The sequence below is a fragment of the Condylostylus longicornis genome, unplaced genomic scaffold (genome assembly GCF_029603195.1).
Source record: "Condylostylus longicornis isolate FDR11 unplaced genomic scaffold, ASM2960319v2 ptg000042l, whole genome shotgun sequence".
Lineage (NCBI taxonomy): Eukaryota > Metazoa > Arthropoda > Insecta > Diptera > Dolichopodidae > Condylostylus > Condylostylus longicornis.
Window position 1 is genome coordinate 931418 of NW_026578011.1, and position 12629 is coordinate 944046.

A 12629-nucleotide genomic window follows, 5' to 3' on the forward strand; every position below is an offset into this window, starting at 1 on the left:
TTATGCAAGTTACCGTTGTAAAATAATATTAAATAATTCTTTTAAAGTATAAGATCTTAAAATCTTGCATTAAATTCAATGTTACATAATTATATTAAAGCAAAAGTGAACCTCACAAATATTAAAAGTTTTTTAATAATAATAATGAAAATTTAAAATAATTTAAAACATAAGAATGTAAAATAAAATTTGAAATGCAATCCAAACGCCATATAATATACGTGTAATAAAAAGTACATATAATATACATATAATATACGTGTAATAAAAAGTGTTGAGCAAAAATTAAACAAATCTAGTAATAAAAATTTATTATTGTCAGTCTATTATTATAGAGACTCTGCACTAATTAAAAGAACAAAAATAAAGTAAATAAAAAAATTTAAGTAAAACATAAAGCATACAAAATAATTTATTGTGTTAATATTGCTGCAGTATATGCATATAATCATGCAAAATAATGATTTTAATGATTTTAAAAAAACAAAGTAAAAACATTAAATATTAAATTGTTATGTTAAAATTTCAACATAAGCGAAATTTTTTTAAATTTAGTTAAATACATACACTCATAAACAAAAATTAAAAAAAAAAATTATTCATAAACATTACAATTTCATTGTAAAAAACAACATTTTTTCTCTCCAATAAAATTTTGTTGTTCAACTAAATATTAAATTTATTCTATTAAACGTTCTTTTTTAATAAAAGAATTAAATGAATAATAAAAAAGGTGTGTAAATAAAGACTCTTTTCTCTTAAAAGAGACTAATAATAAAAAATTTTAGCATAAAATCCGAAGAAAAAAAATAAAAAAAAGATTTTTGTTTTGAATTAAAAAGTCATGATGGTGGAAAAAGCTGAAGGATTTTTTTATCGGCGTCCGCCGGTTTATCAGCATTTTCAGTGTTTAGAAACGTAAGTTTGTAATGAAAAATTATGTCACATTTTTTTTTAGCAAGACTCATTCTCAAGTATTTTATTTACTTATTTTCTACAGCTTTAAAAATATACTTATATAATTTTAATTATATAATTAAAAATTGCATCAGCAGTAATATAAGTAAATAACATATGGTGCATAAATAAAATATTGTATATAACAGTTGGTTGATTGTAAAAAATATGATCTGCCTGTAAATCTATATCCGTGACTTGAACAAATCTATTTATTTTCTTTTGTAAAATCAGTTTCAGTGTCGTAAAGTAAGTAAGCGTATTGAAAAACTTGCATAACTATTTACTTCTTTCCTCCTTTCTTTTTTGGTGAGAAACCTGTCGCACTTTTCATGTACATGATATGTATCTAAGTACAAGCATCATTTTGTATGAACCCTTAATGAAACTTCATAGATGTAATGTTTTTTTTCTAAATTGGAGAATTAGTTGAAGATATGCTCCATAATTTCACAGCGGTATCATTATTTTTCAAAATGAAATTATATGCTTCTTCCAGAAAGTTGGAGCATAAAAGTTAGAAAAGGCAAAAATTCGTAATATTTCGTAAAAAAAATTGAGTATTGGGACTTTTTAGATGTAAAGACATTAGTAGGAGGAAAGAAAAAATCATAAAAAATTTCAAATTCATATTTCAGTATGATTTCAAATGTTAATGAGGGAGGAGGTATGATATTTCATGCACATTTTGTATTTCCCAATAAGGTAAGTTGAGTAGTGTCGGCTAACAAAAATGTTAATAAAAGTAATATAGGTTGACACATTTCAACAATATGAATTAACTCATTTGGGTTATTTATACGTTACTTATAAAATTGTTTCAAATAAATTCAGTTAGTTTTTAAGTTATTAAAAATAAATATGTATGTACCTACTTCCGATCAATTTTTTTTAAATAATTATTTTTAAACTATTTCGGACATGTTATATTGAGTGCTTCAAAAATTTTGTTGTGCTTTTCTTTCATATTTTATTAGCACGTAAACAAGAGCAATCTATTTATAAAATGGCCCTGCCTGTGTATGAATCTTAATAGTAAACACAAACGGACAAAAATTTACATCAGTACCTACTATCTATTTACTTTATTTTACAATCGGAGTTTTTGAGTCATTTGCTGTTCGTAAGATACTATTTATTTCAAAAATAAAAAAAATATTCGAACTCGGTCATAAAAATATATAATTGTCTTTTCCAAAACCTTTCAAATATTCTTTTACTTAGGTAATATATTAAGTTTTAAAAAATTTTCTCACAAATAGAGGTAAAATTTAGAAGTGTATATAAAATTTGTATTTAAAAAATAATATTTGATTGTATTTTAGATATTATTTTCTAATTCTCTCTTAGAATTTTTTCTTTGTTACGTATTTATATCAATATTTAATAATTATCTTTCATTAATTATATTTTCAACTTGACACCACAGTTACTTCCCATATCTTGAGTTAACTTACCCTATGAGAAAAAAAAAACTGTTCACTTAAAAATAATGAAATGCTTTCAGTAACATATAAAACATTGAAGGCGAAGGTTGTGCTTCTTGTTTTTCCGCTGTTTCAAGAATTTTAAAATAATTCTGAATGAAAATATTAATATATTTTCTTGATTTTTCAAATATATTTTTAGAATTTTACCTGCTTTATAATAAGTGTAAATTTATTTTAATATTTCTTCTCAAAAAATAGCTTCTTCGATTTAAAAAAACCATATAAAATAAGGTAGTGCTTTCCAGTTTCTCTCTGAGTATTGGGACTTGTTAGATATAAAGACATTAGCTGATCACATCAATTTTTTTTAACAAAAAAATAAATAAATAACTGAATTCGTTTTTACCATATTTGCGTCAAAGTGAAACTAAACAAAGCAGCAAAAACGATGCAAAATCAATGCAAAAAATAAAAGAGAATGGAAAGTAAATTATGTATGAATGTACTCGTATAATATGAATTGGATTACAAAAAAAAAATTACTTTTTGTTTTATTTTTTATGCCAATTGAATGAAGACTTTAAATGACAATGACTCATCATATGTGTCACTTGGTTTGTGCATTCCTTCAAATTGCATTTTAAAAGTTTTCTTCTGCATTATTTTTTAAGCCGCTATAATTGAGATTTCACTTTATTTGTTCGTAGTTTTTGTGGCGGTGGCAATAACTATTACCCAGTAATTATGCAAAAGTATAATCAGAGTCCTGAAAAATTTTTGTTTGATTTTCTAAAGCATTTTTACTTCGTTTCATTGAGCTCTTTTTTATTGCGATTTATTCGCTAAACATTACCGTTTATCCAAATTTTTTGATTTTCATAATATTTTAAATCAATTTTCTTTTTATTCTTTTTATATGCAAATCCATACGAAAAATTCGTGAACCTTTGCTTACGTTAAAAATTTATTTAAACGACAAAAATAAAATAATATACTGGAAAGAAAGAGATAGTGAATCTTTGTTGTGGGAAGTTTTTTTATAATTTGCTTATTATTTTGCTTTTGTTAATTTTTCTTTGTTATGTGAGGTAATGGAATTTTATGACATCATTGTGTAACAATTTTTTCCTGAATAAGAACAAATACATTTTGTTTGCCTTTTTATAATTATTTCTGGCCATTGTTTTGGTTTTGGTTTAGGTATTCAGTTTTATTTTTTTTTTTTTATTTTACAACCTATATTATAAATAATAAAAATACCAGAGGAGTTATGTAAAACTAAATTGCAATTGTCCAATTGTATTAAACTTATATATACAGTAAACTCGCTTATATATTATATAACTTTAAAATATTGTGTTATGGGTTTATTATTTACTTTATGTTCTAATATATTTCTAGATGCAACACTCGACCACCTTTTTTCTAATTTCAAGTATGTAACTTTGTTTGATCAGCGTGAGGACCGAGCCGTCTTCATCCTCCACAGCAAAACATATTTGTAGGCAGAAGACTCGACAAATTTTCCTAAAATTTGAAGTATTTGAAGTATCGGCTTTCGCTAAGGGGGAGTTCTATGGAACTCATCGGATTGAGGAACCCGTATAAGCTCAAAATATTGCACTGTCACCGAATTTAGGACTCCATGCAAAATTTGAAACCAATGGGACTTGTAGAAAAGGCTTAAAAATCGGTTAGAAAATCCCATAAATCCAGTGAGTCTGAAATTTTAGCAGCTTTTAGATATTAGCAAATAGTTAATTTCTTTAGAAGAAAATATTTTTCCACCTCCACTACTCCGCAAGTTGTCGTCTTATGAAATTTGAAAATTTGAAGTTGTGATACTTTCGAAACTGCATAAATAGAGAAAGCTAACGGTAAATGCCATGCCCTTAAAAAAATATAATTATTTTTCGTAACTCACGCAATTCAACCTTTGAGCGATATATTAACGCCTCTTTCATTGTGTTTATTTGTTTATTCAAAGATTGCATACCTTGCTCACCCTGATATATGCTTTATAAATCTTTGAAATATTTCGGTACATGGATGAAATTTATTTTAATAACGTAGTAGAGTGTTTTTAAAAGTAGTATTTTTATTATAACGTAGTAGATTGTTTTTAAAAATAGTATTTTTATTTGTTAAAAGGAAAAGTGCTACTTTACAAACCATTAGTTTGATTCAACTTTATTTTTGTTAAAATTCACCACATATTCATTATAGCTTTTTTTGTGTAATTTCAAAAATCAATCAACTAAATTATGTTTATTTCCATATAATTCATAGTTAAGTCAACTAGTTTTTATTTAAGTAATTTACATTTGAGTAAAATAAATAAATAAATACATATGCAATTTGTTTTGTAGTTTTTTTGTGTTCCTTTTCTTTTCACTCTTAATTTCTTTAAAAAATTCATTTATGTCCTTATGCATCATTACATTCTTATGAAGATATTTAAAACAATACCTGTTTTTAGAATTTTTGTAATAAATTTATATATTCTTTATTTTTACCGTCCGCATTACGTGCAATAATGAGGGTTACGTTGTAGCACCAGTCTTTGCGTATCGACCATGATACGAAAGCGCAGATCGAACATTTTTAGAGAGATGTCTGCCGGTCTGTCAATTCGTCTGTCAATCTGTTTGTGCAGATCCGGATCTCAATTTCGGCTAAATCGATTTTCATTAAAATTTATATCTGAGTTTCCTTTGAATGGGACAACCGATATGTCCTTAAACTTTTGGGACATGTCAGCTCTTAAGAACTGGATCTTTATTACGGGTCGATTTACCGTTTTTATGAGAAAGTTATCAGCAGATTTTCCACAATTTCAAATTTTTCTCCAAGGTAGGGGTACTTGAAAATTTTTAAAAAATTTTTAATTTTTTTGCCAAGAGATTCATTTTAATTAATTTTTTGTACGTGAAAATTTTTAATTTTTTGTCAAGGTAGGGGAGCGTGAAAACTTTTAAAAAATATTAAAAACACAGCACTGTAATTTTTGCATAATTTAATATGGTAATTCGACAACTTAAAGTCATAGTATGTCCCATAGTCAGCTATGGCATATTTATTCACACATTTTTTTTTTTTTTTTTTTTTTCCCTTCTTCACTCCTAGAGGGAGCATAGGGCTAGTGCATGATTTCTCATGCACTAGTTTCATAGCGTCATAGAGTTTAATTAGGTAGGTGACTAGCCTGCCGTAGTTTTATTTATATTAATTATTTGAGGTTATTAATATTTACACTGTTTATTTTTCTCAGTTTTTAGTATCGAATATTATGAATATTTGAAAATTACTTGTATAATATTTATTAGTATTGCATATTAAGTTATATAATATTGAATATAATTTTTATAGTGACCTGACCGGGGTTTGAACCCGAGACCCTTCGGTTAAAGGGCCGGTGCCATAACCACTGCACCAATGGTCAGATTTATTCACACATAGGGTAACAAAATCGTACGGGTATCACAGAGTTGACACGGTCAACTCTATTTTTTCTCGTTTTTGCTATAAAACAATTTTTTATTACAACATTTTTTTTACTACAACATTTTTTTACTATAAAATGTAAGGCTTTTAAACGTTGACTAACAACCAGCTCTATTATCGATATTAAAAATATTTCTTGAGAAACAGTTAATTCAATTAAAGTTGTTAATATTTTTATTACTAATTTTTATTTTCACTTAACGCGCCGATATCCTAAAATATCAAAAAGTATTTCTTTTAAATGAATATTGTGACACATTGTCGAGAAAATATTCATTTTTTTATTATTAATACTTCATGTTTTACCATTTCTGGATGTTAGTTTTTTTTTTCTTCTCCTCGATTTTTTTATTCTAAAGCAATCGAATATCATATTAAATATCAAGGCCAACGTTCCTCGTTTATTTTATGCATTATAGGAATTAAAAGTGCAATGAAAAGCTATAATTTATTTTATAGCCAAATATAATAAAAAATAGAAAAAAAATTGATTTGACTGTGTCAATTCTGTGATACCTGTACTAATGTCTTTATATCTAACAAGTCCCAATGCTCAGAGAGAAACTTGAAAGCACGACCTTATTTTATATGGTTTTTTTTTTAAATCGAAGTGGCTATTTTTTGAGAAGAAATATTAAAATAAATTCACACTTATTATAAAGCAGGTAAAATTTAGAAAATATATTTGAAAAATCAAAAAAATATATTAATATTTTCATTGATAATTATTTTAAAATTTAAAAAAAAGCGGAAAAACAACAAGCACATCCTTCGCCTTCAACGTTTTATATGTTACTGAAAGCATTTCATTATTTTTAAGTGAACAGCTTTTTTTTCTCATAGGGTAAGTTAACTCAAGATATGGGGAGTAACTGTGGTGTCAAGTTGAAAATATAATTAATGAAAGATAATTATTAAATATTGATATAAATACGTAGTAAAGAAAAAATTTTAAGAGGGAATTAGAAAATAATATCTAAAATACAATCAAATATTATTTTTTAAATACAAATTTTATATAAACTTCAAAATATTACCTCTATTTTTATTTGAAAAAATATTAAAAACTTACTATCATTTATATCAATTACCTAAGAAAAAAAAATATTTGAAATGTTTGGAAAAAACAATGATATATTTTTATGACCGGATTTGAATATTTTTCTATTTTTGAAATAAATGGTATTTTATCAAATGACACAAAAATTCCGACTGTAAAATAACAGGTATTTTAAAATTTTTGTTCAGGTATTTTAAAATTCTTTCCGTTTAGAATTAAGGTAGGTCATACATACACATGCAGGGACATTTTATAAATAGAGTGCTCTTGTTTACCTGCTAATAAAATATGAAAAAAGAGCACAGCAAAATTTTTGAAGCACTTAATATAACATGTTTGAAATAGTTTTAAAATAATTATTTAAAAAAAAATTTATTGGAAGTAGGTAGATACATATTTACTTTTAATAACTTAAAAACTAACTGAAATTATTTGAAACAATTTTATAAGTAACGTATAAATAATCGAAATGAGATAATTCAAATTGTTGAAATGTGTCAACCTATATTACTTTTATTAACATTTTTGTTAGCCGACACTACTCAACTTACCTTATTGGGAAATACAAAATGTGCATGAAAAATCATGCATCCTTCCTCATTAACATTTGAAACCATACTGAAATATGAATTTGAAATTTTTTATCATTTTTTTCTTTCCTCCTACCTTTCTTTCTTTTTCGTGCAATAGAATTTAAATGGGAAGCTTTTTAAAAAATGTGTATAATACTCGTATCCTGAGATTTTTTAAAATATTAAACTCTTTTTTACGTAAAAAAAAGAAAAAAATAATAAAAAATATGACACGATCAGTGGCATTTAAAGAAAAAACCAGCAACGAAGCCAAAAATTCGTAATATTTCGTAAAAAAAATTGAGTATTGGGACTTGTTAGATATAAAGACATTACCTGTACGAATTTGGGGGGGCATTGGGATCGTCTCATCGGTGATATGGTTAGGAAAGATAGCTTCGAAAAAAACTTCACCTCGGTTCTGATTTATAGAAGGAACTGGCGAGGCTAGTTTGCGCATAACCCGCTTGAATCACACGCCGTTACACGAATGGATCAAAGATTTAGGTGGGGATACGTGCAATGATATTTCAAGAATCAAATTCTTCGAGCCAATGTGGACGTACCCATCCGGCAAAGGTGTTCGCAGTTGGCAATTGAGTTTCACCTTGAAAGAGGAAATCTTGATCATGTTGAATAGTCAGTCTGTTATTAGAGCACTGAATTCATTTCTAGTAGCCTCAGGGGCAGTACATGTCTGTCTTGAGAGGCTCAGCGAATTGGGCATTTGTACTAATTTTTAAATACATACATACGTAAATTTATTTAAATTAAATATTTTTTGATCAAACGCGATAATGTTATAAATAATATAACTAAAAAATAGCCCTATAAAATCATGTTTATTTGTAGCCATATAAATTATAAAATCAATTTAACAATGAAAGATTTCATGACAAATCATTTCTAAAAACAGTACATAAGAAAAATAATTATAAACACATGTCAAAACTTTGCTATTTGTACACTCTTATTCATATTATTATATGTACAATAACTTTTTCACTACAAATTATCAATTATTCATTATGGAACTCCATTAGCAATGTTGAAATGTAGCATTTTTGAAACTAAGCATACCAATCTTTGTAACTCTAATGAGTCAAATATTTTGTTCTTTGTGTTTGTTTCGTTTTAAAATAAAATTAAATAATGATCATCAAATTTTGAAGCTTCGTCGTGCATCTCAATTTATCATGAAATAAGTTGAACTTGAATTTTATTTAAAAATTTACTCTATATCATGTTACTATCATGTTGCAATATCCGATCTTACAATTATTAAAACATATAATAAAACCTCGCTACAAACACTTCAATAACTTGATTTAAATCAAGATTTCGAAACTAAAAAAAAAATTAAACAATAAACTTATAAGTATGACAAGCGTTATAGCTACACAATTTTCTATTTTATAATTTCAAAATACCGTTTTATACGTAATAAATGGCTTATAAAGAAAAATTTTAGATTTATTTCAAAACTGTCCCGATCAATTGGGTTCAATTAATTTTTGTAGGTATATTATATGTGAATTGCAAGAGCAAAAGATTTTTATCAGATCATTTTAATGTGCTTTCTATTTAGTTTTTTTTAGCATTTTTCCAAAAAAAGTTTAAAAACTGCTTATTATATTCACCCTGTTCCTTCGTCCGTTCGTCAGTTCGTCTGTCCATGACATATTCAAAAAAAGACCTTTACTAGAAATTTATTTCTGTAGAAGAAAATTTTCACCTATTCTCCTTTCTCTGCGAGTTGTAGACCCTGAAATTCTAAAAAAAATTTAAATTATAAAGAATTTAAAATTATATTAGACCCTAATAAATAATTTATTTGACTTAAAGAAATTTTTTTTCACCCTTCCCTTTCCCACTTACCACCTTACGAAACTTAATTTCCTAACGGTTAAAATTTTTTAACTTTTTCCTATCATCCTTCCTAAATATATGCAATACGAATAATATGATCCATTTATAAACAATAATTTAAATTATACGGCGAAATTGTATGCTTTCTGTGCTATAGTTTTTAAAATTGCTACCAATGTGCAACCTTAAAAGATTTAAGAATTCATAAGTGTAGTACGATCTTTATACTTACTGAAACACATTATTTCGGTTTTATTGAAAATGGAAGGGATAGTGATTCTGTGATCAAACGTAATTAAGTCGATTTATTATCGAGTCGATTTTTGCAAGAGGACCAAATTAAGAATTGTGAATTATGCTTTCTTTATTTTGTTGAAACTTATTTATGTATGTTTACTTACTTACTTATTAAACTTATTAAACTTTTTATGAATATTTACTTATCTTTACTTATTTACTTAAATTTGAATTGCTCGCGATAATTCATACTCAAAAAATCGTTTTATCTATTATAATATAATTTGTATCGCTTTTCTCTCTAATTTCTTTTTATTGTATTATATGTAGGTTTTTTGGTGTTTCTAAACATTATATTAATCCTTTAATTCATTATTTTTTGCTTTTTTCAATTATTGGAACAAAATTTTTTGAAATAACAAGATAGAATGTTTTAATTCACATTAACCAACTGAATCGTACCCCACCTGACAATCTGATTATTAAGTTATATAACAAGATAGAATGTTTTAGTTGACAAAAACCGACTGAATCGCATCCCACCCGACAATCTAATTATAAAGCTGGTTTTCAAAATATTTAGAATTAGCCTTTAGATTTGCATAGCAACTTCCTGAATCTGTAGGCCATTTTACAAACTTTTGGATATATCTGGTCTACATTTGGACATGCGACTGCCAAATTTTAACAATATTAATTTTGCTTTTTTCTATCATCCTTCCTAAATATATGCAATACGAATAATATGATCCATTTATAAACAATAATTTAAATTATACGGCGAAATTGTATGCTTTCTGTGCTATAGTTTTTAAAATTGCTACCAATGTGCAACCTTAAAAGATTTAAGAATTCATAAGTGTAGTACGATCTTTATACTTACTGAAACACATTATTTCGGTTTTATTGAAAATGGAAGGGATAGTGATTCTGTGATCAAACGTAATTAAGTCGATTTATTATCGAGTCGATTTTTGCAAGAGGACCGAATTAAGAATTGTGAATTATGCTTTCTTTATTTTGTTGAAACTTATTTATGTATGTTTACTTACTTACTTATTAAACTTATTAAACTTTTTATGAATATTTACTTATCTTTACTTATTTACTTAAATTTGAATCGCATCCCACCCGACAATCTAATTATAAAGCTGGTTTTCAAAATATTTAGAATTAGCCTTTAGATTTGCATAGCAACTTCCTGAATCTGTAGGCCATTTTACAAACTTTTGGATATATCTGGTCTACATTTGGACATGCGACTGCCAAATTTTAACAATATTAATTTTGCGAACGTATATTGGAAATTAAAAATTTCTAGTATATATCTAAAATTTCTAGTATATACTGGCTTCATTTTTTTTCTGTTTAACATTTGAAATTAGCTTTTAGTGGTATGGCAGCTAACTACTACAGCCGTTTCTTTAAAATTTATTTAAAACATCTTTTTGGAATTATTTGGCATTTACTCGAGCCCGTTTTTTAAAGAAACCCTCTTTAAAGAAACACTTTCAAAAAGTTTAGAGCTTTTTAATGTTTCGAAAGTGAAAAATCACCTCACTAAGTTGTGGGGTACAAAAATTAGCCGAATTCGTAACATTAATTAATTTCAATCAATGAAGTCTTCAATTATTAATTCCATCATGTTTCTTCCCAATATTTTCTCCTCATTATAACCTGCACTTCGTAAAGGGTGTATTAATTTGGTATGGAGTTTGTAATTACTTGAAGGATTCATCTGCGATATGGACATATATATATATTCTTGCTCAGAGTAAAATTCTACGTCAATTTAGACATGTCCGTCCGTCGGATCGCACGATAACTCAAAAACTAATAATGCAATCGACATCACATCTTCACAAGTTTTTTCTTTTGTGCCAAGGACGAACTGTCGAAGATGTCAAGCAATAACAATGGTGCGTGTAATCAATGCAAAAATAAAATTAATTTAAGAACTAATAAGTTAACTGTTTGCGACAGCCCATAAAAAAATCACTCTGTGTACAATGCAGTGGCCTGAACATTGAAGTTATGAAACAGTTTACACAGATCCGCGTAGTAATAGACCGTTAACATAATTTAATATTAATATAATAATAACATAATTTATAATTTAAATTTAAATATTCCATCATAGTACTCATAGAATTCTCAGAGTATAAAAACTAGTTGCACGAGTATAAGCATGATTCAAATTATTTATTTTAAATCAGTCAGTACAGTACAGATTATTTTTTTGTAAATATATGTATCAGCTGAATGGAAAGTTTGTTTTTAATTCTGAGAATTTAAGTCAGTTTAGCTTATAAAAATTATTACATATATATAATTATTATATATAAAGCGAACAGCTTTTTTCAAAAATGTAATTTATCAAAAACTCAGCTCGAAATCGACTGAATGATGAAAGGTTGGAAAGCTGTTTACGTGTCGCAGTTTCTAATACACCCGCAAATATTTCTAAACTTGTCGACAAGAAGGAGTGTCAAATTTCTCATTAAAACTTTTAATACTTATTTTTATTTTTTCTTATTATAATTTTTCAATCACTATTTTTATAATAATATGTTTAAGTTTAAGAAAATAATTATGATGCCCAAGATACATTCAATAAACATTTAGAAATAACTACAAAATGCCTTGAATACTTATTACTGAAATTAAACTTACTTATTACTGAAACTAGAAAATAAATCTGCTATAACTGCGGCCCGGAAAATGATTGCTTTTTCTCATTTAGCCCAATTTGAAAAAAGGTTGCTCATCACTGGTCTAAAAACTTAAAACAATATTATTTATATATTTTAAGTATATAGTTGGGCAGGTAATAATAATGAAAGGTATTACGAATTTATTTTAAAATTTAATTTTTTGTTGAATATTCAAGTTTAACTTTATACTTTAACTTTAAGTATAGATCAAAAATTATCGTCGGAAATTAATAGTTTCTATACCACATGTTGTAGAGAGATTTTTCTTTAAACTCCCTCAGAAATT

General features: G+C 26.4%; 1 protein-coding gene across 1 annotated transcript in view; it reads left to right on the forward strand.

The window, feature by feature from the left end:
* Positions 1 to 666: 666 nt before the first annotated feature.
* LOC129609976 (putative uncharacterized protein DDB_G0282133) overlaps positions 667 to 12629 on the forward strand; it is a 65988-nt gene continuing 54025 nt past the window's right edge. The window contains exon 1 of the mRNA XM_055522270.1: positions 667 to 918. Coding sequence (XP_055378245.1) covers positions 845 to 918 — 74 coding nt within the window. The 5' untranslated portion in view covers positions 667 to 844. The remainder of the gene's footprint in view (positions 919 to 12629) is intronic.